Consider the following 25,791-nt stretch of genomic DNA (forward strand, 5'->3'; position numbering starts at 1 on the left):
CCGTTTTAATAAGAGTTTTAAGAAATAATAAGTTTTAAGAAAAGGATTACAAAAAATATTTAAAATTAAATTTAAAAATTATTTAAAAGTATGTTTTTGTTTTTAGATTTGATAAACTTATAGATTGGGAGTGTTAAATAAATATAATTGAAATTCAAAGCCAATTAGCAAATATGCAGCTATGAAATTTATTTTAATTTAATTTTTTATTTTATTTGTTGCTGTGCTTTATTAACAGCAGCAATAGCTTCGTTTTTTTTTTAAATTATTTATATTGTTTCTAATTTTTATGCAATAATTTTTGTATTTAATTACTCCTGTCATTTTGTCTAGTATTTGAGCAATAGCTTAAATTAAAAACACTAACAAATTCCTTACTAAATTCTTTTATTATAGTCTCTATATATTATTAGCCAAACAATCAAGCAGTTTAGCTTTAAATTTTTGAATATTAGGCAGACGCTGACTTCGATTGTAGATTTATAGCTATAATAAATGCTAAAATAAAGTCTTATTATTAATATCTTTCTTTCTTTTTTAATATTATTGCTTATTATTAATATCTTCATTTGTTAGAGCTCATTAGCAACTCAACTGCTCAAAATAAACCTTTGCTTGACTTGTTATCAAATTTCAATATTCGTTTACTGTTAATTTGTTAAGTTTTAGCTTAAAATTTAAAGCTTGCAGTTGTTTTGTGTGACTTGCAGCAAACGAAAACTGGCAACAGCAAATGCAGTCAGTTAACTAGTGCGATTAAAACTTTATAGTATTACAAATATATTGAATTTCATGCACATATAGAACATATAAGCGCCATATGCAGCGTCTTTCATTAGCAATGGGCACGCCTTCAATGCCCAGGGCTACACAATTAAATGGCAATCAAGCACGAGTATTCGCATCAATTGTCAATGCCTCGTTATGTGAGAGTTTTTATAATTTTCATAATGACAATCATTTGGCAGCCCAAATAACAACAAAAAACAGCAGCAGCGCTATTCAGTGGGCGTGGCACATTTCTTTGTGAATTGAGCTCAAGCGCTAAAAAGCAAATTGTAAAAAAGCCGCTGACTATGTAAGCTTCAATAAGCGCGCACACACACACATACATACACATATGTGTGTGTGTGTGTGTGTGTGTGTGGCTGCAATCTGATTAACGCCTCCAGTGCTTGGCTTAGGTTCAAGTGTTTAGAGCTCACCTTTTATTGAGTGTAGGCGGCTGTGTGGGTGTTGCTGCCACGCCCACGCCTGTGTCGCCAGGCAGCTTTATTTTCATTTTTTTTTTTGCTCAGGCACAAACAAACAAACGGGAAATGCGAGACAATTGCTCGCAGCAGTTATGATTTCTCCTTTGCTGCCTTTGCTGTCTTACTTTATTATCAATTCTTTTTTTTTTTTTTGTGTTTTTGTTGTTCTGTGTTTTTATTTGCCGTTCGCATTTATGAAACTGCAGCAGATAAATTTGCACAAAGCGCACATCAAATCAAATCAAATCAATTCAACGTCAGCGCATTTGATGAAATCATTCAGTGTCTGGATCGATAAGACGCGCGCTCGCTCTATCTCTGTTTCTCTATCGCTCGCTCGCTCTCTCTCTCTCTCTCTCTCTCTCTTTCTGCAGCAGTAGGTGAATGGCTGTTGGCCACAAGCAAATGGCTTTGCCGCAGCGCCCAGGCCACTTTAATATGCCGTTATACCACACTAAATGACGGCCAAAAGCAAAGCGAATAAAAAAAATAAAAATATACCAAAGCGCAAATCAGCAGAAAAAAAAACGTAATAAACATGAAAAAGATAAAGGAAATGTATGTATGTGTGTAAAATAAAATTCCATGTATGTGTGTGTGTGTGTGTGTGTGTTGTATTTACATAACCCCTTAAACTTGACGCTCTTTCTTTATGTTTTGTAGACTTTATGCAATTTTCTTGCTGCCAAAAAAAAAAAGAAAACAAGTTCACTTGCCACTTAGATTTTAGCATGTACTTGCAGCCAAAAATATCTACAAGCTACACACACACACACACACACATACATATGCTGAGATAAGCAGCGTAACGCGCACAATTGCTACGCATAATTTTACAGCTGCGAGAGTCGCTTGAACTTATTCAAAACTGTTGAGTTTGAAACAAAAGCAGCTTAGTTATTTTTCTAGGCTAATTGATACTTAAATCGATTGATGAAAAATTTCTAGCTGTAATAATTGCATATAAAAAGTTGCACAATCAACTTTACTTAGCATTTTATATATAAAATTCAAGCTTTCAATTTATTTTAAACTATTTATAAGCATTAGCAGCAATACAATAAAATTACATACATATAAAAATATGCAGCAGCTGTAACAAAAATGCAGCAAGTAGACGGTAAAATAATAGTTTATGCTTATAATAAATTAAATCAGCACAGCAGCAAATTCTTCAAATCAAGCAGCTTTTGACACGTGCGCTTGATCGTGCAGTGCAATTGCAAATTGGCTTGACTGCACTGCTTGAGTTAACTTCAGATCAAGCAGCTTTTGATACGTGCGCTTGATCGAGCAGTGCAATTGCAATTGGCTTGGCTGCACTGATTGACTGTGTGCACTGCTTGACTGAATGTTATTGCTGCCGCTGGGCATCGAACTAATGAAAATTGTTGTTGAAAATTCAAATAAATGAGAAACTTTTAACAAAATTCGAAGAAATGCAATATGAGAGAATATTGCGCACATTTCATTTGAAATAAATAAACATAACGTAAGAGATTTTTGTCTTAATAACATGTCCATGATGAAATAAAGTTTCAAGTTCTAATTGCACTTGCTGTTTGCTTTTAGCTATTTTGTTATATTTCAAAAGTTATAGTAGAGCTGCAAGTAAGTTTAGCTAAAATCGCTCAAGCCTCTGTAGTCTTTGAACTTTGTATCTCTTTTAGGGTGCAGAGCATTAAACGCACCTCTCTCTCTCTCTCTCTGTGTGTGTGTGTGTGTCTTGGTTCGGGAAAATGTCTTTCTGCATATTGCGCTTGACATAACTGCAAGCAATTTTGGTAACAACCACAAAATACAAACAAACACACACACTCATACACATATGCACATGCACATGCATTGCCTGCAGTGTTATTTTAGTATTTTGGTTGCTGTTGCAAGTGTTGCTGCTGTGTGACCAGCAATATGTTTGCAATGAGGCAAGCCGTGACGCATTTTGTGGCGTTTTTGTTATTGCGTGTCTTCAAGCTAAGCTGCTTAAGTCTAAAGCAATTCACACACACACACGCACACCTAAATACAAATGCATTTTAGCTAAATTTAATATCATACTTGTAGCAAATTCCCTGCGGCAGCTTCAGCTTCAGCTCTGACTGTTGCTCGTTGCTGTTGCATGTTTCATTTTTTTTGCCATATATAAATTAAGTAATACGCCTGCCAAGTGTAAGACACTTGAGTATGGCGACGCGATGCGACGGCAAACGTAATGGAAAAACTGCCATTTCCGCTGCTTGCTTGCAACATGTTGCAGCTGAGAGCAAAATCGAGCTCTCATGCGCTTGGTTTATCTAACATATCCCACAGACAGAAAGAGCTGAGCTGAGCTGAGCTGAGCAGAGCTGAAGCGCGCCCTGAGCGCTGTCAGGCATACGCTATGGGCAATATTTTATTTGAGCGAACTGAGAACTAAACGCCAACGAATTCGCACACAGATTTCACTTGGGCTGAGCGATTGGGTGGGTGGGTGGCTCGTCTCTCTAAGTAATAACCAACTTATGTAGCTCTAAACGTATTTCTTGGCCGGACGTTGTGCAATGAAACTAAAATGAAATGAAATAAATCAAGCTGAAATGCAATTCGCGCTAGGATACAGGCAGAGCCATAAAAATAATACAAGCAGCTGCACTTAGGCAACCACCTAACCCCACCCCACCCCACACCGCTGCCAACTAAATTGAACTTAACACTTGCCTCACTCAATCACTCAATTACTCAAGCAGTCGCTCAGTCAGTTGCTCGGCACAAAAAGTGTTCTCATATTTCAGTTGGAAAGTGCCTCAAATGCGTAAATAATAAATTGTACCAAAGCAGCGACTGTCAACAAGCAAAAGCTCATATCACACACACACACATACACATACATATATAATTTGTATTACATTGCCGCATAACTCTCGTTGTTGCCAGCTGTGTGTGCTATTAAATCGTTTTAGCAAACTTTGTTGCATTGTGTGTGTGTGTCTGTCTGTGTGTGTGCTTAGCTTACCCTGCAGGTGTCTCGATAGACAAGCAGCAAGTTACTCGCGCAAGCAAACTCAGCTCAGCAGCAAATCCCGAGCATTTCCAAAGAGCTTAGGACTGTAAAAAGTTTTTAATCGATTGCTAATACACTCAAGACCATTAAACAGTTTGACAAGTGCTGCGGGGGAAAGCCACTCGCTCATACCCACAAACGTTGCAACATTTTAACAAGCATATTTATGAATTTTATGCTTTGCCAAAATTGTTTAGTTTTACATTTTAGCGCGCGACTGCAAAAAGTAACAAATGTAAAGCAGCAAAGCAACAAAAATTAGAGCCCAACTTTGTTATTGGCAGAACAAAGTCACTTGCGCTCAATTGTATGCTACAAAATTGTATGCTTGCTTACAGCTGCAATTGTCAAATATAATTTGACTGTTTATTATTTATTATTAAGTCGAAATGCACACTAGCCCACAGTTGATGCTTTAAATAGGATTTTCTTGTAATTTGCCAGCCAATTTCCACTTAAATTTTCATCAGCTGCTCTATACAAAAATTGCTCACAATACAATTGCGAAAAAAGCTACAAAAAATTCTATTTCCATAGATATCTAAGCACAGTTCGAACAATTTTTGGATTTTTATTTTATGTTGACGCACATGTGACTTTATTGTTGATTGAACTTGTTTTTTGGGCAAAAAGGTAAATGAAATCAAGCGTAGCCCATTTATAGCTTAATAGTCTAGCAAATGTTTGTTGGCTCTGCAATTTCAATTTCAATTTTGCAGCCGTATATAATAGATATGTGCGAAACTTTCAAGAGCGAGAGAGAGAGAGAGATATGTAATCGGCATTGTTTTTTTTTTTTTGTTGGAATTGGCTTGCGATTAGCTGTTAGCAATGGCAGTAAAAAGTTTTAGCCAAGTTAATTTTGTAAATGCCCGAGGGCGCTTTTGCCACGGCGCTAGTCAAAGAAATGTGTATATGCCACATGCCGCATGCTACATGCGTATATAACATTAGTGGCAACGCCCCCGCACTCGCCGCCGCCATCGCCACCTGTGCCAAATTCCAATTAAACAAATGCCAAACTTTTGCATGCAATGCAAAACTCATTGATGCGTGTAGCCAAAACTTTTGCAAGCATCTAAAAAATTTATGAAATAATTGTACAAAAAAATGAGCCATGCAAAAAATAAAAAACTTTCGATGCTATCAAATATATTGGCATATGCGGCATGCAACATCAAATCAACAACACAATGCCATCAAAATGTGAGAGAGAGAAAGACAGAGAGAGAGAGAGAGAGAGAGAGAGATGGAGAGAGACAGACAAAACGCATTTTGATTAAACGCTTTGCATAAAATGGCAGTTCGAAAGAAATATGGACCGAATGCTTTATGATTTTAGCCATTATTTTTTTGTGTGGTCAATTGAAATTGTTAATAGACAATAAATTTCGTGATTTGGGGATTTATTTGTGCGCAATTAAAACAAAAGAGAGCAAACTGCAGCTAAAATAGGATCTAAATGGGATTTGGCAAAAATTGTTAAATGAACAACGAAATTTTATTTAATATAAATAATTGCAAAAAAAGCAGGCTTATGCTTTATGCATATTTAATGATTTAATAACGAACTTTTTTTTGAGAGCCAGTAAAATGTGCGAAGAGTTAGTCAAATGAAATTTAATTACTTATCATTTTTGTCTGTATGAACGCCCAGATCTCAGCTAGTATAAGAGTTATGGAATTAAACTTAATTATAAATTAAATTGTATGCATATTTAATTACTAAGCAAGCAAGTTGCATGTTATGTAAGTTCGTCAATTGAGATTTGAGTGTAAAATGAAGACTCTATAATATTATGTGTATTTACTTTATGAAGCCTTAGTTTATTAAACTGCAAACACATAAATAAAAATATACTTATGTAATAGATTTAAAATTTTCTAGTGAAAAATTTGAATATAAAATTTGTTAAACCAAAATTGCCCATACAAATTTGGTCAACTGATTGAAAATTTTCGCTTTAGCTTAAATAGAGCTTTGCGGTTGCTTTTTTAGTTTATTGTTTTAATGAAATTGTGGCAATTAGGGCAACAGGCAGCCATATTGGGTGGCAAATGCAACATGTGGCAACTCGAAACTGAATTGAATTGACACGAAGTGGAATTTTTCATGCCACACTTGGCTGCAATTGCAGAGAATACAAACAAAGTGGGCCAAATAAGTGAATTATTAGAAATCAAAGCATTAATTGGATAAATTACTGGAACGATCAAGCGTTGTCAATGGACAACAAATGAACAACAAAATGTTCAACTGTTTTAATTTCCTGCAAACGAGTTACGAGTTGACAACTACATGCGTCAGATAGCGCTACTATATAGATATATATATAGTATGTGTGCGCTTATGTTGTTGATTATTATTTTATGCTTTGTTGCATTATGACAACGCGCAATGTGCTCAACTTCAATTCCTTTTAACGTTGTAGTTGCAATTTTTGTTTTGTTGTTTGCTTTGTCAATAAAAGAAATTTATTATGGCTTTGGTTTTTTGGTTTGTAAAGCGTAGCATGAGGCTGCAACAACAACATATAGCACAACTGCTTGCAACAACAACAACAACAACAACAACAACAACAACAACAGCAACAGCAACAGCAACAGCAACATCCTGTGCAACTTGCTCTAAAACCCAAAACAATTTCCTCTGCACACAATCAAACAAAAAAAAAGAACAAACAAACATAACATAACTTAGTTCTAGTGCCGTCTCGCTCTATATATCGCTCTCGCTCGCTCGCTCTTCATGTGTGTGTGTGTGTGTGTCCTTGTCTTTGTCTTTGTCTCTCTGTCTTTTGTTTTCTTTTCTTTTGTTTCTTTTCTCTCTCTCTCTCTCTCTTTCTCTCTTTCTTTCTACTGTCTTTCTGCTCGTCTTCTTCTGTTCTCTCTTCTATATGTTTCTATCCACAGGATGTGCCAGCTTTGCGCGATAGCGTCTATCACATTGATTCCTTTGTGCTGGGCGCTCCCAAGAGCGCAATCTTCGTTGGACTGCAAAACGATTTCATGTGCGACTTTGGCTACAAGCAAGAGAAGCAGCAGCAGCAGCAGCAGCAACAGTTGCCAAGCAGCAGCAGCAGCCAGTTGAGCGCTCAACTAGCTGGCAATAGCTATGACTGTGATTACGACTGTGATTACGATTACGATTGCATTAGCGCCCTGGGCATGGGCATGGGCCACAGCCAGCAGCAGCAGAGTGTGCCCTGCCACTATGAGCAGCAGCTGCAGCTGGCGGAGCAACTGCAACAGCAGCAGCAGCAGCAACTGCCGGACAATGAGTACGATGATGGCATTGGCTTTAGCTGTGACAGCGATAGCGCCACCTTGCCGGAGGAGGAGTACGAAGGCGAGGACGAGTGCGTGCTGGTCAGCGGACAATGCAAGCTGCAAACAGCAGCAGCAGCAACAACAACCAGCGACAGCAATTCGTGCAGCAGCTCGCTAACAGCAACGGGCTCGCCCACGGGCACTGGCACTGCCACACCGACGCCCACGGGCACAGCTGGATCCAGCACATCGACAGAGACAGCGGCGCTGACACCGCCGCCGCCACCGCCACCACCGCCGCCGCCGCCTTCGCTGCTCGCAGCGGCAGCCAAGTCAAAGGCCAAAGGTGTTGCTGGTCTTAAATTTTTCAATAAAATCATCTAAAGCGTGCGTGGGCGAAGCTGCCACGTGCCACGTGCTGCAGCGTGACTTGTGACTCGGTTGCATCATTAAAAGCACAAAAGTGTTGCACACACACACACACACACACAAACATACGTTTGAGCATTTGCATTGACATTCGGCTTACCACTCCCCCTCTCTCTCTCTCTTTCTCTCTCTGTCTGTGTTGCGCTCTCTCTCTCTCTCTCTCTTTCTCTTGCTTTGTTTGCTTGACCTGCCTTGCTGCCCATTCAAATTCACCAACAGCTAACTTATTGTTTATGCAAATAACGCCACAAAAATTTATAGACTTGTATTCTTGTTTGTTTGTATGTGCGTGTGTGTGTGTGTGTGTGTGCAATACACAAAACTGAAAGTTAACATGTTTATATTGTTTAACAAACATTTGCACTCGCGTCTCGCTCTTCAACTTTCGCTGGCAGCAGTTGCAATCAAGCGCTGTTAAGCTAACAGCTTGCGTCTATGTTAAGTTAACAGCCAACATTTTTGATTCATTCCTAAGCATTCAGCCCCGGCTTGTTTTGGTTCTTTAGCTTTTGCATAGTATTTTATACTTAAAAGTGGAATTAAATTAAAATTTCTACTACAAACGTTTCGAAATCCAAAGCAGTTATTTGAAAAAGAATTTCCAACTAATTTTCAATAATTAGGAAGCACGCCTATTTTAAACATTTGAAACAACTTTGAAAGCTTCTAGCGACTTAAAAGATTTTCAATTATCTTGGAATTGCGCTCTTTCAATATTTTAGGAATTATATTTTTGTGTTTTACAGTCCTACAATTCATTAACCTCTCATAAGTTCAATTGCTGCCACAAGAAGTTGACAAAAAACAAAAAAAAAAAATGCAGTGGCAAACATAAAGTAAATTTAATAAACTTATTGTCAAATGAATTTACTAGTAGTACTTTTTTTTTTTTAGCTAACTAAACTGTTAAGCTTTGTAATTTGTCATGCTTGACATGGAAATGCAAAAAGAAGAATTGAACAATCAGTAGAAATGTTAATGAAAGTTTATAATAGAGTAGTTATAATAATAAATGAATTGCAGAAATTGTGTTCACTCAAAGACAAGCAATAGTTAAATTACACATACGCCATGTTGTGCGCAGAGCGGCAATCAATAATATAATAAAATAATCAAATATGCGCGTAACTTAGCATTCATTATTTATTGTAGCTAAAGTTTAAGAAATACTTAAAACATCAATTTAAAATCCTTTTCAACTCAACATTTCTTTCATTCCCAATGCAATTTGATAGATTTAAAAAGGCTTAAAGCGTTACTTATTTTTTTAGTGAATTAAATAACTGACGCGTAATGTTGAACTAATTGATTTGATATTTTTACATTCGAAACTGAAGCATTGAATTTTATTCATTAAATTTTCAAAATAAAATATTCAAAATGTGTGTAAGCGTCAAGTGAGCCTGAAGGGCTTATAAATTAGCGATTAAAGCAATTTGGTTGCTTTGCGCATGGTTATGGTTGCCGCTCTTTGTTACGCATACGCCACCATGTGCTGCGCATATATAAATCTATATATAGTATTTAAGCTTAAATAAATATAACATATAGCTCAACACATGATGCTGGGCAGCTTATTGAATTGAATAAACTTGAACAGCAAATAGCAAATAAAATACAAAATAATGCAAAATTGTTAAATGGCAAAAAAGAAGTAATAGCTAAAAGAAGAGCAAGCATTGATACCAATTGGGGCATTGAAAGCGGAATAAAAGAGAATTAAGCGGAATGAAAGCGTATAACGGTAACGTTTGTATTATAAAAGCAACGAAAGAGCTGCAATGAATATGAAAATGCAAATGCATGAAAATATTGTGCCATAAACAGAAGAAGCAGCAGCAGCAGCAGCAGCAAATGTTTGGCTTGTAATTTATTATGAATGCAATTTGAGTTGCCCCCACCCTAGGCAAGGTGACCCAACCACATACAAAAGACAGGCAGACGGACAGACAGACAGACTTGCGGCCATTATCATGCACCCCACAGGCCAGAGCCAGCGCCAGCGCCAGCGGCAAGAGTTCAGCATCTTTATTATGTAGCATTTGCGCTCAAGTGCAGCAGCGCACAATCGACGGCGTATTAATGACTTCGATGCCTCAGCTCGAGGGGTGTGGTGGGGTGGGGTGGGGTGGGGTGTGTTGGCAAGCGCTTAATTGCTGCCTCAATAATCCAGCTGACAGTCCAAAGTGTTGAACATTACGTATACGACCCACTTTACCCTACCTTATTTTTTCAACGCCTGGCAGCAGCAGCAGCAGCTTTATCTTTGTTGCTGCTGCAAAATTAATTGAAAATATTTATTATTATGCTTATTATAGTGTGTGTGCATAAGTAAATTGGTTAAATCGCCAGACAATGGCGATTTTATTAACATCGCTCTGTGTATCGCTTCGTTGCACATTATTGGCCGATTTCTCTCACTTTTGTATTTTATGCACTGCAGGATCACATACGCGAATCGAAGGAGAGCAAGCTGGACGAGATTGACCGCCACTCAAAGACACGCTCACGCGACAACATATCAAGGTAAGTTGCCCACTCGCTCTCGCTCACTCGCTCACTCTCGCTCAGCGACTGGCTGTAGATTCATTAAGCTGCATTAGCTGCGCCTCATTGGCAAAAAACGCAAATTGAGTTTGCACCCTCGCAGGCCAAAGCTAAAGCTAAAGTTGGCAAACGCCAAATGCAAATGAGCTAAACGTTCAGACAAAAGCAATCCCGAAGCCATTGCCATTGCCACTGCAATCGCCATTAGCGTTAGCAGTCATACGCGCTAATGATGCAAAACAGCAAAAGAAGAGCGAGTTCAAAAAAAAAAAGAAAAAAACAAAAAACATAACAAGCAGTTCAAACACATGATGAATTATGTATAGCCTGCAATCGGGCGCCAAAGCTTGAGCTTTAACTCCTCCATATGCGCAGCCAGAGCTTAACTTTGCTTATTTTCTATAGCCTTTGAATGTGAGTTAGCATTGTCTAGTCTCAGTCATAAGCGCTTGGCATTAATTCAAATATTTTTTAATTGCAATTGCTACTCAGATTTGCTGAATTATAAGCGTAATATTTTTGGAACTTTAAAAACATACTTGAAGCTAAGCGATAAAGGCAGATACAGAAAATTAATTATAAATATTATTGTCATTTTTTTTATTAAAAGTTAAATATTTTTATGAAAATAAATTATCAAAATTAGTTTACTATCTTTACATATTTTTATGTTATTACAAATTAAAATCAGTATTTATATTTTATGTAGATGAAAATGAAAACTGCGCACTCTTCACTTAACTAAAATTATGCAAAGTTATAAAAGCTGCAATTGCTGCTTAAAAAATGAAATGCTAAGCACTTAATATTACATATAATTTTAGATTGAAATTGAAATAAGTAGAAAGTGAACTGCAGTCAGCTTTAAATGTAAAGCATTGTAATTAAATAAAGAGCGACTACCTTTGAATACATCCACAACTGTTGCGGAAATTAGAGCTAAGCAGCGCATAGAGTGAAATGAATCACATGCTATGCACTTAGACTAACTAACGTTTAATCTATGACTCTCTGTGCTTGGCATCTTGCAGGCAAAAGCATTCGCAGACCTCGCTGCAGATACTTGATGATGTTTCCAATGGTTACTATCGCGAGGCTGTGCCCATATCGACGCAATCGAGCAAGGCGGACTTCAAGGAGAAAGAGCATAGCATACTGCGACGTCATGGCGACATGACACAGGCGAGCATCTGTGGCATTAACGTGGACGATGGCGAGTCCTCCTCAACCACAACAGCGACGCATGAGCTGATAACAAAGGCGGCGATAGCGACCGCACCGGTTAATGCCTGTGATATGGGCTGTCAGACTAGGTACGTATAGGGGGTGGGGGGCGTGACGCTTTACTCATTATGAGCATATGTGCCTGTTAACTAGATGCGCTTTGACCATGCTGCGTATACGTAACGTAACAAATTGCAAAAGTCAATGCTCAGCGCAAATGCATAAATAAAAAAAACAAAACAGACGACAACGCAATGAAAAACAATAGCAATGTATGTAGGTCCTAATGACAAACAAGGCAGCAGGCAGCAGGCAGCAGGACAAGCAGCGGATACAACGCCTGCTGCTTGCACAACACAAATCGATGCAAATATTTGTATTTGCATGCGTCTTTATTGGACCAAAGCCAGAGCGAGCGAGCGAGCGAGACATACGAGTAAGCCAAACGCTGACTCAGATCCATCAGCAGTAAGCAGCAGCAGCAGCAGCAGCAGCAGCAACGGGTGGGGCAAGCGGGTTACTCCACATTTGTTGACTGACACATGACAATTCATGAAACATGACGCAAGCACGCAGAACAACAGAGAGATGACAACTTACAGCAAGTCAACTAGCAGAGGATTTAAATTCTTGTTAAATTGTTTAAGAAATTTGCGCATTAGCGTTGGCAGCAGCAGCTATCGATAGTATCGATTACATACATATAGCGCATAGCAGATTGCTATACATTATTAAATTCCAAAAGAAATTAACTAATACGCAAAATATGCTTAGTTAGCAATAAATGAAGTTTACGCTAGTGCTGCCAACTTGTAGCTTCTGTTTAAAATGAATTGCAGATTTTATAAGCAAGAACTATGCATACAAAGCTGTTTAGCTAACAGTTGATGTAGCTATCGATAGTATCGATAAGTTGTATGCAGCATTTACAAAATTTAGTTACAGTTTAATTAATGAAAGTAAAAATTAAATTAGAAATTGCAGCTTACGATAGTATCGATAAATGCAGATTACATAAATATAGTTAGAAATTATTTTGAAAATAGAGAATATGCATGATGTTTAATTAGCAGTTTAAGTGATTATCGATAGTATCGATGAGCTATAGTTGCTGCATAAATGTAAAGAATTTTTGTATATTATTTAGAAAATATGCATAGTACAAGTGCAATTTATAAATGGAGCAAATTAAAGCTAACGATAGTATCGATAACATATCATTTTCAAGCTGTTACTTACCCAAGTAGCAGAAACACGTCATGGCTGCAATAAAAAGCAAAATTTCAGTATTAAATTTATGCATAATTTTTATATTTAATGTAAGAAGCAGCAGCAGGAGCAAGCAAAGCTAATAGCAGTAATGAGAATATTTTAAGGAATTATTTATTTAAAGTGTAGCCTGCTGTTTTAACGACTTGACGTGTTCCAATCACAGCGAGCGCGCACGCCTAAAGTTTAGACCATATGCCATGATGACAGCTACCCCCCAACACTTTGATTGAGCACCCACTCAGGGCGGGTCTCGGCCTCGGTCGCCTGCTGCGTTTGCTTAACGTGTATGAAAGACAAATATTGAAATGCTTTCTCTCTCTCTCTCTCTCTCTTTGCCATGCTGTTTCACCTGATGCGCGCGTCTACAGGGAGTCGCTGTTTGCCAACAGCCCCAGCGCGGTGGCAACGCTAATGAGACAAAAGTCTAGCTCCTCATCGTTGGGCGCGGGCAGCGCTGTGATGCCGCCGCCGCCGCCACGTTTCTTCTCCACCTTTGGCTATGGCGCGCCCAATGCGGTAACCGGACTGCCGGCAACAACACCGCCGCCACCAACAGCTGCACAGCTGCTCAATACGCTGACCAGGCGCAGCCAAATGCACATGCAACATGCCCCATCGCATCATAACGATTCGCTTGAGCTGGAGGAGCGCCACAGCGGCGTTGGCGGTGCTGGCTCAGCTGCTCAGCGTTCGCACTATGGCCTGATAGTAGCCTCAACAGCCAGACCACAAGAGATCTGCCATCATCATCATCAGCATCAGCAACATCAGCAGCAGCAGCAGCAGCTACAACAGCAGCAACGTGTGCATCATCCGCACATACACGCGCAGCAGCAGCAGCAGATGCTGCCGAAGGGGCATGGTCAGCTGCAGACGCAGACTGTGTTGCCAGTAAAGAGTGGCGGCAGTTCAGCTGCTGCTGCTGCTGTTGCTGGCGGAGTTGCTGCTGCTGTTGGCGCGGGCAAGCAGCAACAGAAGAATGAAGAGTCCAAAGTGTTTATCGACATACGGAATTCAGCGCCAGACGTGATTATCATGACGTCACATTGATATTTAACTATGGCATGCCAATCGACAACAACAACAATAATGCACGACAGCAACCAGCAGCAGCAGCAGCAGCAGCAGCAAAAGAAAATGAACAACAGCGACAGCGACTGGACAATTGCTGGCATATTAACCACAAGCAATGCAACAACGGCACCAACGACACAACACGCAGACGAATACAAACATCCAGAGCAGCAGCAACACCAACAACAACGACAGCAGCAACATGGGCACACAACATGGCAACGGCGTGGTGCAATCAAACGGAATTGCTGCAGTCAGCGCGCTGCATTTTTATTTGCATTGGCTTAAAGCGCTTAAAGTAAAAGGTAATGGGCCAAGTTAATTGTGCTAGCAGTCCAACTGCTGCTAATGTTGCTGCCAGGCAATAAGCTGGCTTCAATTACCCAAGCCATACACACACACACACACACACATACACTGGAAGAAAATCATACATTTATTCCATACATTTATTATTATTTCCATTTTGCACATTTTGCTTTTGTTTTGTTTTGTTCTGCCTGCCAATATTAAAATTCAAAAAAAATATTGTTTGCTTCATTTGCTAGCTATAGCTTAAAAAAATTCAGTTTTTTGAGCATAAATCGTTAACGCAGTTAAAGCTACTAAGCTAATCTACAACGTTTTTTTTTAAATCTGTTGCATCGTTTTGATGCCAAAGGTTTTCAATGTTTGAAAAACAAGAATGTTGTGATATTTTATGTATAATAAATGAATATTAGTTTCACAAATTGAGCATAAAGTTTGCACTTTTACAAGCTTTATAAGCGAGCGGCCATCAAATTACCTTTTTTAATCATTTATGTTTGGCTAAAACTGAAAACTAAAATCGACGATTTGTATTAAAAACCAAAAAGCAAAAGTTTAGCAGTTCAGCAATATTTTATGAAATTATTCTGCAATACTTTTATATACATATATCAAACTATTCTACAAATCACAAATTAAGTTATTCTGTACATAAGAATATTTCAATGCTTTGTCAACAAAGTGACCACGCTCACAGCTGTGGTCCAGCTGCAGTCAAAGCTAAGAAAAAAAACCGTACGATGCAAAGCAGTGACGCTCTCAGTCGCAGCAGCAGCGCAGGGCGATCGAACGCAAGCAGCGCTGCTCGCTCGCTCGCAAGCAAGCAGGAGTTCAAAATCAACTGCAGCCTGCAAGTTAAAATTTGTATGAATTGCTCTACAATATAAGCAGACAAATTCTTATTGCACTCAATTGTTCTTAAGTCCACGTGGTTTTTAGCTCAGACTTAGTGCAGTCTGCTGCTAATGGAAAGTTTTTAGCTGCAGTCGATGCGCGCTGCTCTCTAAGCAGCAAAGCAGCGACGCTCTCTAAGCAATTGAGCGGCGCTTTCGTTCAGTCGCCGCAGCGCAGTCGATCGAGCGCAGGCGAACGAAAGATGCGAGAGCAGCGCTAACGCTCTCTGAGCTGCTCGTTTAGTCGCAGCAGCGAAGAGCGGCTACGAATGAATGCAAGCAGCGCTGCTCTCTCGCTAGCAAGCAGGCGTAAGCTTATTGGCTGATGAGTATAAGCTTGCGCATTGACTGACGCTCACGGACTCTGATTGGCTGGCGCTGTCAACTTCGCTGATTGCACTGAGATCAAAAGTGTGAGTGGACGGCTGGCAGTTAAACAAGCGCGCGCGGCTTCACGTAGATCAGTTGTGTCTAAGCTGTTGACGCTTAAGCATGGAGTGAAGTGCGTGCGTTGCCCGCATATTATTATTAGCTTTAATTGTTGTTAACTTAACGATTTATGCTCAGAAAACTGCAAATTAAGCAGCGAAAATGTATTTTTGTGTTCAGCAAAAAAACAATATAAAGTGAAACTGTTAGTTCTATTTTCTCGCAGTGCAGGGCTAAGCAACATTTGTGCAGACACTAAGCAGACGGCAGGACAACGGCGGCGTATGAGCAACATGTGCGTTAACAAAAACCAGGCCACAGTCACTAGAATGTGCGCTCCCATGTGTGTGTGTGTTTGCCTTGACCACCAACTGGACATGCTTGCCTGCACAGCCAAACAAAGCCTCAAAAAAACAAAAGCAAAAACAACAGCAGAATGTACAGAGACAATTGCCGCGGCAAATCGTTGCATGCGCACAGTGGGGCAAAAGGGGCAACTAAATTGTGAATTTATTTTAAACTTGCAACAGCTTTTGTTGCTTTCAAGTTCGCTTGTGGCAATTTGTTTATACAAATTGCAAACTAATTGTTGCTTTAGCTTAGAGCAACAGCATTTAGTTAAAAACTATAAATTCTGCTTACTCTTAACTTTATGGCATAATAATTAAACAATTCAATAGAAACTATTCAGCAAGCACTCAATTAAAAATCACAACAAATATAAAACGAAATTTGTAATTCATATGCGTTCTTAAAAGTTTTATATGAACAGAAATTTTATGCAGAAACCTGTCAAGTAGTAAAAAGTTTTGAATTTGCTAACAAGCAAACTTAGCAAATGAATTAATTAATTAAATAGTTGCCTGAATTGCTAACATTGCTGCTCCACTTAAGTAATGAAAGGTAAAGTGCAAAAGTCCAAAGCTTGTGGCATGCCCCACTGTGCGCTGCAAGCAACTTGTTCATTTACATGCATGACAAACGTGCCGCAGACTAAAGAAACTAAATGTATGTGTATGTGTATGTGTGTGTGTGTCCTGGCTACAGATAGAGTCCATCCATCATGTGCACGTGCACGACACCTTTAACTAGCGCTATCTCGCTCACACGCTCGCTCTCTTTTCTCACTTAGCCGCAATTTGCGTGAAAATCTTTGTTAAATGATTTTCTTTGCATTTATTCACGCTCACTTTCGCTAACTCTGCCTGTTCGTCACTTCGTCTGTCTGTCTGTGCGTCTGTCTGTTTATGCTGCAGCTGTTTTAATCATTAAATTAAATTGTTGTGCCAGCCACACAGCCGCATTGTCTTTACCACAAACAAAAGCAGCGTCGAGGCGGCAGAGAGCCAAGCAGTGTTAGCTTCAGCTTTTATAGCAGCCAGCTTTCAAAACGTAAACATTGCTGTCCACTACTTAAACATTTAAATAATATGTGCGCCAACTAATCTACATACTATATGTGTAATTTATATTTAAACATACATTTCGATTTGGCTCTAATGCATATAGACAAGTTGATTAACTGAATGCCTGCTGAATTTATTATGCGCACAAAAGGGCACAACAGCAATAAATTTGACATTTTTTTTTTGTATTTTCCTAGCTCATTCAAGCGTTCAAGTGTCAAACATTTATATATTTTTTCCGCATTGTTTTACGTTTATCTGGAAACCCAAAACTGTCAGCTCACAATTAGCACGGTCACCATATTGCGTTGCGGTTTTTCCAAACAACTGCGTGCCGTCAATATTTCCAGGGGCTGGTGCTGGTGGCGCTTGAGTGGGGTTTAAATTGATGATAGAGCTTATGACACTGTGACGTGTCAACATGAAAAATAATTACAATCTAAAATATATATATTTGTTATTTTTTTAATAACTTTAAGCATCAATCAATTGATTAGTTGTTGCTCGTGCTTTATTGTGTCTGTGTCTGTGTCAGTTCAAACAAGTTGTTGACAGCAACAACAAAAAATAATAATATTTCAAAAATATATTATGATTGATTGCATGAAAAAAAAGCCCAAAACAGTGTGCAATGTGCCACAGCACTTAAATAAAACTGCATTTTTTTTTTTTTTTTTGTTGCTGAAATTTTCCTTTATTTTGCTTGTACATTAAGTGTATTTGAAACATTGAACCTTAAATATTTTGATAATTATATATTTATTTAATTTTGCGCGACTTGCGGCCAAGCTTTAGCCAGTGCATGTCAAACGCTTTTTGTTTGTTGTTTGGTCAAGCGTAATTAGCTCTTACAGTTTGACAGTCACTGCGCTGAAGTTTGCTCGCTTAGTCCCTTATCAAAAAAAAACAAGGGCAAACGTTAACGTTTAACGTTTTTTTCTTTTTACCCTGCTCAAACATGAAGTCAGTTGAAAATTCAAGACTTTCAAAATGCCAGCATGCTATGAAATTTTCCATATTGCACAATAAACCGCAAAACTCATTAAAAAATATGAAAAATGCTTCAACGCTTTTTTGAACAACAAGCTCTTGTGTGTGTGTATTTGTGTGTATGTGTGAGTGCGTCTGCTTCTGGTTCATTATTTATGTGTATTATTATTACATTTAATTCTTTTTATATTGTGGGTATACATATATATCATTTTTTCCAGTTGATTTTGCTGATGACATAAAAGCACACAAAAAAAATTTTTATATGATGTCGAGCAGCATAAAAGGCAATAATTAAATTTAATTGATGGCGCTTTTTACACCTTGCTCATTATTTTTTTATTTTGTTATTTACCAACACTAAGCAATGTCTGAGCGCTTGTGTGCGTGCATTAAGTTAAAAAAAAAATTGATATATATTTGATTTTTTTTCAACTGTATATAAGATTTCAAACTACGAGCTAACATTTAAAGCACACACATGCATATGTATGTGTGTATATTGTAAATTCAATTTAGAAAAACAAAAGCAAAAAAAAAAAATAAAAATAAAAGAAATTATAATTATTGTTATGCTAAATAGTTTTGTACGCGTACCCCTTGTGTTGTTATAAATTTTAAAAAGTAATATATATTTATAAATTAAATTTAAATTAAATTAAATCTTTATCAACTATAGCCTAACTGTAATTTCAAACGAGTTTAACTACAAATGAAAAGCAAGCCAAGCCTGCGGCCAAGTTATAATATTGTTGTTTTTTTTTTTTTGTGTGTAAACTCTATTTTAAATTAGTAAAATTATGTACATAAGTGTAAGCAAAAAAAAGTGAATGAATATTTAGCGATTTTACTACAATAATTGTGCATTACAAGTATTGTAAGCGTAAGGTTTAAACTAAACTAAAACTTTTGTAAATGGAATTTTTTTTATAAACGAGCAACACATACTTCAAGTATAAGTAAACAAAAACTATAATTAAGTGTGTATGTGTAAAACTAAAGGCTACAATTTAAACAACAACAAAATTAAAACAGGACTACAATATAAAACATTACAAAAAAAAAAACTAATAAGATTAATAAAAATCATTTTTTTTTTTATTAGCATTAAAATCGCATTAAACTAACGACTGCAAGCATCGTATGTGTGTTAACTATAAATTGTCTCGAAATAAAATTATAATAAAAAAAACATAACATTTTTTAATCAAATAGCATTCGATAAAACGGTATAAACGTAAAATAAATAGTTGTAAGCTGAAATGTATGTGTGACAATTAATGTAAAAAGTCGCGAGAGACTAAATAAAAAGTTTCACTGTGCAAAAACTATAAAAAAAAATATTTGAACTTATCTCAATTGAATTTATTTGTATAACAAAAAAATATACATATTAAATTATGTATTCGAAAATAATATATATAGAATTAATTAAATACAATTAATTAGGAGTATGTCAGTCTTCTCGCGCAGAGATCCGCCAAAATATGAAAACGGCATAACAAACGCTCAACAGTGTAAACAGCGCATCGACTGTTGGTAAATCCAAAATTTAAACTGAACTTAAGATTAATTAACTGCTTGAGTGTTTTAATTTAGAAGCGCATGCCTCGTGATTTGGTCAAGCGTTTGGCTCTGGGGTTTGTATTTGGCTCGTGGTGACGCTTACGTGGCTCGTGGCTCTCCATTATGGGACGCAGGCCCAGATCGTCATCCAGATCGACTTCATTGATAAACAGCGTGCGCCGCACTGTGCGTGGCGGTGGCTGCTCATCCTCGCCAGCCTCATCATCCGTATTCGCATGTCGCCGATGCGAGCGGGCGCCGCGTCGCTTCAGTGCCGCTCCCAAATAGCGATCGTGTTTATCGTAGACAATTAGGCAAACCTCTAGTGGATTGTTGCGATATCCAACAGTCAGCTCCACGGGAATCAGTGGGCCAACACATATGCCGCCATCGTCGGCCTTGTGGCAAGCCTTGAGCACACCGGTGGCCATTACATATTGAACCAGTACGTGTGAGCTGCTGGCATCGCCGCCTCGCGGTGGTGTCTTCAAGACCAATGCTAACGGATCAACAACAGCTCCAATCTCATCACTATCATCGTCGTCATCAGTGTCTATATGCAGTTTCAATGAGGACGGCAGCTCATGTTTCAACTTTGGGCGGTATTGCTGGCGTCCGAAGCTGCTGCCAAAGCGCTCTTTCAGATGCACCTCCTGCCTCAAATCGCAGAGCGTTGCAGACTCAAACTGTTGGTGCTTGAAGCGATTTGTCACTTGTGTGCGAACCCAGCCGGTCACTTCGGTTGCTGAGCATACATTGCGTCCCAGAAAATTGAACACACAAATTTCGGCCAATAAGCTACGCACATCGCCTGCCTCAACGCTAGCAACAACTTGTTTTACCACCTCGATTGGGGTTGCTGCAAATGTTTTTGTTTACCTTAGTTGCGTTTCAAAGTATTGCATTTGTGTACTTACGCTCTGTGTATGTTGCTTCAGCCTCATGCATTTTTATTGTTTTTAATAATTACTAGATTTTGTTAAAATAATTTGTTAAATTGTTAAGCATCACTGAGGCATATCGTAGAGACGTCAAATTAGTATTAGTGATGTGAAATAATCGATATTAGCACTAGCACTACATTTGGGGCTGCCACACTTTTCAATTTTTTTTTAGAGCATACACACAGCTGCTCTCGAAATTTAGTACTCACTCGATAGCGCGACCAACTTATCGAACAGTTGGTATTCAATTTTTGAAGAAAAAAAAGTTGCCATTGCTTTTACAGTTAGCAACGAAATGTGCGTTTGTGACGAGATTAAATTTGAGTTTTCAAAGACTACAAATAATTATTTTTTTAAAGTTACAAAATTTTTTTTACCAATCTCGATAGATATTTACAACTAGCATAAAGATTTTTAAAATGGGCGCCAACAACAGCAAGCCGCAGACTGTGCAAATGACCAACAACTCTCCATTTCAAATAAGCCGTGAGGTGCTGGAGCGTGTCGAAAAGTCTGCTGCCAAAACAGATAAAGTTGTGACTCCCGCTGCGGGCACAGGCGCCACCACGACCACCATTAATACCGAGGAATGCAATCAGAAGCAGCTGCAATCGTCTAACCAGCAAACAGAGGCCGTGCCAACGAATGTAGCTGCATCTTGGTCCAGACGTTCCACGGAAATCGAAGAATCACAATTCAGCAAGACAATGGACCGTGTGCATCAGCTCTTTGGCCAGCCGGTTAAATGGGCCAAGGCGAACAACTGCTCCGCAGACATAGAGACAATGGAGCAGCAGCTAATTAACTGTTACCGCCAGTATGCCAATGAGCCACTCAAGTGTGCCCCATTAGCCAAACAGTATCACACGTTTGTATTCGACAAGCAGCTGAGTGCGGCCAAAAAGTCGAAAACCTCTGACCAGAAGATTAAGATACTGCGTTCAGATGAGATGTGTACCGAATATTAAAACAGAGTAATTTAATATCTAGCACAGAAACACGAACAATTTCAAATATAGCGGTCGGATAAAGCTTTTCATTCGATTAATGCGACCACATTTGCATAAAAAGCTCGCTGGAGCTTTCTAATCTCAACACAAAGCTGCTGCTGCATCAGCTGATTGGCGTGCAAATTGCTTTAGTTCCGTTACAGCAATACAACAGCTGGACAGCGTTCAATTGTATACAAATTATAATAATTATAAATTAATATTCAATACTGTCAACCAACTGCATAGATAATTCAAAATGTGTATGTATGTATTGGTGTATGACAAAAGAGCAACAACGCTAACAACAACAACAACAAAAGCAACTGACAAATGTAAACAGCATTAACTAATAAATGTGTGTGTGACAAGCAATAAACAGATTTAGATTAAGTAGTGAGAGTAACTGTATTACATAAAATCAGTGTTGTGCGTGACGCAACTGCGTTCCATGTTTCAAGAATAAAACAAAACAAAACAGAAAACATCACGCACAGCCACGCGCACACATACATAGAAACAGACTCAGCTGTTATGACACCTTGCACTGCACTTGCAATCAAATTGGCGCGCAAACATTTTTTTCTTTTTTCGTAGCACACGCGATTTGTCATTTGTAATTTTAGGCATTATTTTTACACGCTTTTCATAAGCAGCGTCACTTGGCACAAAAGCTTTGCTGCAATTACAACTGCACACGATCAATTTATGCAAATTTTGTAGACACATTTAGTTGTCGACCGAACTGCAAGCGCAACGCGTGAAAGTAAAAAATTAATTACGCGCACAGATTTTAGAGCAAATACATAAGCAAGTACCGAAGACAAAGCGAAGACTAAAACAAAGTTTGGAAGTTCAAGTGCAGCAGGCGGATTAAAACTTAACTCGCTTGCGCTTACTCACACGCTCTCGCTCTCTTCTAGTGCATGAAAAGGAAGAGACACACACACACACACGCGCGCATACATTGACATTGACCTTGCATGCCAGGGCCTTTGGCTTGGCCATGCAATCAAATTTGGGCTCTTGTTGTTGTTGCTGTTGTCGTTGCTCTTTTAAAAAAAGAGAACTTTGTATTTTAAGCAATTGCACTCTCTTTTAAGCAATTGCTCTCAGCAGCAGTTGCAAATGTATATAGTTTAGGTTAAGGTTTTTTGAAATTTGAAAACAAATGAACTTGCTGCAAGGGCTGCTGAAATGGCAGAGCAGCCTGCATCCCTTGACCCGTGGAGCTGCTGTCTATGCCGTGCTCTGGCCCACGGGCAGCCTTATACAACAGTCCCTAGAGGGACGCAATCTGAGTAAGTGCAATTCTAATGGACCCTACTACGCATATCTGCGCCACTCATCTCTCTCATATCTCAGAAACCTACGATTGGGGGCGAGCCTTGCGCTTTAGCCTCTTTGGTTCGCTTTATGTGGCGCCCACAGTTTACTACTGGGTGCGCCTCAGCAGCGCCATGTGGCCCAAGACGAACTTTCGCACTGGCATTGTCAAGGTTGGTTTGGGTTTGGCATCTCTCGATTCTCTCTCAGCTCACGTAACACTTTTTCGCGCAGGCCCTGACCGAACAAATATCGTATGGACCCTTTGCCGCGACAAGTTTCTTTATGGGCATGAGCCTGCTGGATGGCCTGACCTGGAGCCAGGCTGTCGAGGAGACCAAAAACAAATTTCCACACACCTACAAGGTTTGTTTTCTCTTTCTTTTCCATTTGTTTACTATTCGGGTCGCTCCTTAGTTTTGTTTAGTTTTTCAAAATTTGAGTAACACTTGCTTATCATATAATGCTTTATCCTTGCCATTATCCTGCGCCTTTTAGGTGGGCATATGTGTGTGGCCCGTGCTGCAAACGATCAACTTCTCGCTGGTGCCTGAACACAATCGCCTCATCTTTGTCAGCGTCTGCAGTCTAATGTGGACCGTATTTCTCGCTTATATGAAACAGCGTCAATTAGCCAACGAAGCAGATCAGGCGGCGGATCAGCAGTCGCAGCTGACGTGACGTGAAAATATTAAAGTCAAAGTGTTATACAAATGTATTAGACAAATGTTTCTTTAGGTCAATTAATAAAACGCATTTAAGTACAAGCGATCGTTCGAGATTATGACTGCGTTGCTGGCAATGCTGGTGGTGGCTGGCGTCCCACCAGCAGCTGCTGTATCCAAAGCTGTGACGTGGGCACGGACTTCGCTGTGCTGCCCACCAGCTTAACAATCCAATCCACATAGGCGGACACTTCAGTGAACACACCGGGATAAGGTGGACGTGTGCAAGGCTTAATGCTCCAGGAGACAATGCCGACTTGCGTATCCGTGCCGGCAAGCAGCAGCGGTCCGCCGGAGTCGCCGCTGCACTGACCCTTGCCACCCTCCGGCACGCCGGCACACAGCTGCGTGTCAAACAGTTGAGTCTGATGACGATTGCTGCAGTCCTCATCGCTGAACACCTGCAGTTCCACCTTCTGCAAATGCTTCTGCACTACGCCGCCAGTCTGCAAGCAATTTGAGGATTAACAATGCTGCAAATAAACTGGTGTAACTTGTGTATAACTTGCCGCATTCAAGCCCCAGCCGACTAGCACGACGCTGGTGTTGCCTAGTGTTGGCTGCTGCGGCTGTGGCAAGCGCACTGGCTGCACTAGCTCATTGAAGTTAAGCGGCAGCTGCAGCTGCAACAGCGCTATGTCATTCATATGCTTGTCCTGCGGCTGATAGTCCGGATGCACATATATAGCAGCTATAGCCGCCAGCTGCGTGGCATTGCGCCTTAACTTATTGCTGCCGTATTGTAAATTCAGCTGCGCGGGCGTCGCACCGCGCACACAATGCGCTGCCGTCATTGCCCAGCCGCTGTTGAGCAAACTTGCACCACAGGAGTGACTGCCAGACTTGACGCGACGCAACGAGAGCTGCAATAACAAAAAAAAAATCGGCATTATTTTATATAACGTATAAAGAAATAAACTGCTTACAGCAAATGGAAACTCGCCTTGTTTGGCCGTCGTACCATTCACTATTTTGCCATCCTGTTGCAGCTCCTGCGCCCACAGACGACCGCTCAATCCGGTTAATAGCAGGCCAAGCATTAGCTGTTGTAGTCTACAGCAGTTCATGTTGTTTGATTTGCTTTTGGCAGCGGCTCATTGCATTTATTTGATTTGCGCGCTGCATGTGGCATAGATATGGCCCAAAGGCCGGCCCGCATTGTCAACACACACACACACACACACACACTCTCACAGTCAGCTAACAAGGTTGCCTTAGCCGTTTATATTAACATAAATTTTAATTTGAAAATTCTGTATGCAGTAGTAGTATGGCTGCTCCGCTGCTATGGCAAAATTTCAAGATGTTTGTCAACCGATATCCCATAGTGCGTGGCATGATATCTTACAGCCTGATCTGGCCCAGTGGCAGCCTGATACAGCAAACATTTGAGGGCAAAAGCTGGGGTGAGTTCAAAGTAATGTACATACATTTAGTTAAGTCAGCAACTGCTTATTGCAGGCAACTATGATTGGTGGCGCGTTTTGCGTTTCAGCATGTACGGCGGACTATTTGTGGCGCCAACGCTTTACGGCTGGGTTAAGGTAAGCAGAGACCTTAATCCAAGGACTTAATCTGCAGTCATAACTATTACCCATTGGTCACGCAGATATCCAGCGCCATGTGGCCACAGACAACACTACGTACAGGTATTATCAAGGCAGCTGTGGAAACGGTATCCTATACACCCGCTGCCATGACATGTTTTTACTTTATCATGAGCTTGCTGGAGTCGAAAACAGTGCGCGAGGCTGTAGCCGAGGTTGGCAAAAAGTTTGTGCCCACCTATAAAGTAAATATGCATTAAAACACACTCCACTGGTATACAAAAGACTTACAAAATTGTCCGTCCGTCTAGGTAGCTTTAGCCGTTTGGCCGCTGGTGGCCACCATTAATTTTTCTCTTATACCTGAACGCAATCGTGTGCCTTTTATCAGCGCCTGCAGCCTTTGTTGGACATGTTTTCTGGCTTATATGAAGCACTTGGAGCATCATGAAGTTGATACAGCAATTTAATTTAAATTTAATTGTTTGTTTTAGTGTTTATGCTTGTAATAAAATTGTTTTGTTTGAATTCAACTTTGCCGGCAAGATGACAGTGAGT

General features: G+C 39.5%; 6 protein-coding genes and 1 long non-coding RNA gene across 9 annotated transcripts in view; 4 read left to right on the top strand and 3 right to left on the bottom strand.

Moving 5' to 3' along the window:
• LOC108606402 (neuropilin and tolloid-like protein 2) overlaps positions 1 to 18,664 on the top strand; it is a 67,467-nt gene extending 48,803 nt beyond the window's left edge. Inside the window, exons 10-13 of one of the 3 annotated variants that reach the window (XR_004458927.1) lie at positions 10,436 to 10,518; positions 11,571 to 11,852; positions 13,404 to 14,414; positions 18,358 to 18,664. Coding sequence is in view for 2 of the 3 variants with exons in the window: in XM_033294538.1 (XP_033150429.1) it covers positions 10,436 to 10,518; positions 11,571 to 11,852; positions 13,404 to 14,085 (1,047 nt within the window). In the remaining variant the exon portion in view is untranslated. Of the gene's footprint in view, positions 1 to 7,206; positions 8,798 to 10,435; positions 10,519 to 11,570; positions 11,853 to 13,403; positions 14,523 to 18,357 lie in introns of those variants that run through there. The other 2 variants (XM_033294538.1, XM_033294539.1) reach the window with 2 other exon arrangements.
• LOC108606410 overlaps positions 1 to 22,236 on the bottom strand; it is an 81,573-nt gene extending 59,337 nt beyond the window's left edge. The window contains exons 1-2 of the long non-coding RNA XR_001915450.1: positions 22,149 to 22,236; positions 13,003 to 13,026 (exon numbers count right to left, since the gene is read on the bottom strand). This is a non-coding gene — a long non-coding RNA (uncharacterized LOC108606410). The remainder of the gene's footprint in view (positions 1 to 13,002; positions 13,027 to 22,148) is intronic.
• Positions 19,558 to 20,724, bottom strand: LOC108606403 (cell cycle negative regulator roughex). Its single transcript, XM_017996488.2, has 2 exons — positions 20,620 to 20,724; positions 19,558 to 20,561 (listed from the first exon to the last, which is right to left on the bottom strand). Exons 1-2 carry the CDS (start codon positions 20,648 to 20,650, stop codon positions 19,732 to 19,734), a joined length of 861 nt encoding a protein of 286 aa, XP_017851977.1. The 5' UTR covers positions 20,651 to 20,724; the 3' UTR covers positions 19,558 to 19,731.
• Positions 21,001 to 21,843, top strand: LOC108606407 (MICOS complex subunit mic25a). The gene has a single exon (XM_017996492.2). The coding sequence runs from the start codon at positions 21,066 to 21,068 to the stop codon at positions 21,612 to 21,614; it is 549 nt and encodes a 182-aa protein (XP_017851981.1). The 5' UTR covers positions 21,001 to 21,065; the 3' UTR covers positions 21,615 to 21,843.
• On the top strand, positions 21,841 to 23,725 carry LOC108606405 (mpv17-like protein). Its single transcript, XM_017996490.1, has 5 exons — positions 21,841 to 21,902; positions 22,739 to 22,936; positions 23,001 to 23,134; positions 23,196 to 23,327; positions 23,460 to 23,725. Exons 2-5 carry the CDS (start codon positions 22,807 to 22,809, stop codon positions 23,640 to 23,642), a joined length of 579 nt encoding a protein of 192 aa, XP_017851979.1. The 5' UTR covers positions 21,841 to 21,902; positions 22,739 to 22,806; the 3' UTR covers positions 23,643 to 23,725.
• On the top strand, positions 22,349 to 25,745 carry LOC108606406 (protein sym1). The gene is made up of 5 exons (XM_017996491.2): positions 22,349 to 22,445; positions 24,950 to 25,092; positions 25,148 to 25,230; positions 25,296 to 25,478; positions 25,545 to 25,745. The coding sequence occupies exons 2-5, from the start codon at positions 24,957 to 24,959 to the stop codon at positions 25,701 to 25,703; spliced, it is 561 nt and encodes a 186-aa protein (XP_017851980.1). The 5' UTR covers positions 22,349 to 22,445; positions 24,950 to 24,956; the 3' UTR covers positions 25,704 to 25,745.
• LOC108606409 (trypsin-1) lies at positions 23,676 to 24,938 on the bottom strand. Its single transcript, XM_017996493.1, has 3 exons — positions 24,613 to 24,938; positions 24,196 to 24,549; positions 23,676 to 24,132 (listed from the first exon to the last, which is right to left on the bottom strand). The coding sequence occupies exons 1-3, from the start codon at positions 24,751 to 24,753 to the stop codon at positions 23,743 to 23,745; spliced, it is 885 nt and encodes a 294-aa protein (XP_017851982.1). The 5' UTR covers positions 24,754 to 24,938; the 3' UTR covers positions 23,676 to 23,742.
• Positions 25,746 to 25,791: the final 46 nt, after the last annotated feature.

The sequence above is a fragment of the Drosophila busckii genome, chromosome X (assembly GCF_011750605.1).
Source record: "Drosophila busckii strain San Diego stock center, stock number 13000-0081.31 chromosome X, ASM1175060v1, whole genome shotgun sequence".
NCBI lineage: Eukaryota > Metazoa > Arthropoda > Insecta > Diptera > Drosophilidae > Drosophila > Drosophila busckii.

What these genes read in the sequence shown, in the direction of transcription:
- LOC108606409 (XM_017996493.1), bottom strand. Translation starts at nt 24,753, where the DNA reads ATGAACTGCTGTAGACTACAACAGCTAATGCTTGGCCTGCTATTAACC. An exon ending in AAGGCGAGTTTCCATTTGCT is followed by an intron (nt 24,550 to 24,612) that starts GTAAGCAGTTTA and finishes TTGTTATTGCAG; the next exon opens with CTCTCGTTGCGTCGCGTCAA. An exon ending in TCGGCTGGGGCTTGAATGCG is followed by an intron (nt 24,133 to 24,195) that starts GCAAGTTATACA and finishes AATTGCTTGCAG; the next exon opens with ACTGGCGGCGTAGTGCAGAA.
- LOC108606403 (XM_017996488.2), bottom strand. Translation starts at nt 20,650, where the DNA reads ATGCATGAGGCTGAAGCAACATACACAGAGC. An exon ending in TGAAGCAACATACACAGAGC is followed by an intron (nt 20,562 to 20,619) that starts GTAAGTACACAA and finishes AAACATTTGCAG; the next exon opens with CAACCCCAATCGAGGTGGTA.
- LOC108606405 (XM_017996490.1), top strand. Translation starts at nt 22,807, where the DNA reads ATGAACTTGCTGCAAGGGCTGCTGAAATGGCAGAGCAGCCTGCATCCC. An exon ending in TTCGCACTGGCATTGTCAAG is followed by an intron (nt 23,135 to 23,195) that starts GTTGGTTTGGGT and finishes TTTTTCGCGCAG; the next exon opens with GCCCTGACCGAACAAATATC. An exon ending in AATTTCCACACACCTACAAG is followed by an intron (nt 23,328 to 23,459) that starts GTTTGTTTTCTC and finishes TGCGCCTTTTAG; the next exon opens with GTGGGCATATGTGTGTGGCC.
- LOC108606406 (XM_017996491.2), top strand. Translation starts at nt 24,957, where the DNA reads ATGGCTGCTCCGCTGCTATGGCAAAATTTCAAGATGTTTGTCAACCGA. An exon ending in ATTTGAGGGCAAAAGCTGGG is followed by an intron (nt 25,093 to 25,147) that starts GTGAGTTCAAAG and finishes TGCTTATTGCAG; the next exon opens with GCAACTATGATTGGTGGCGC. An exon ending in CGCTTTACGGCTGGGTTAAG is followed by an intron (nt 25,231 to 25,295) that starts GTAAGCAGAGAC and finishes TTGGTCACGCAG; the next exon opens with ATATCCAGCGCCATGTGGCC.
- LOC108606407 (XM_017996492.2), top strand. Translation starts at nt 21,066, where the DNA reads ATGGGCGCCAACAACAGCAAGCCGCAGACTGTGCAAATGACCAACAAC.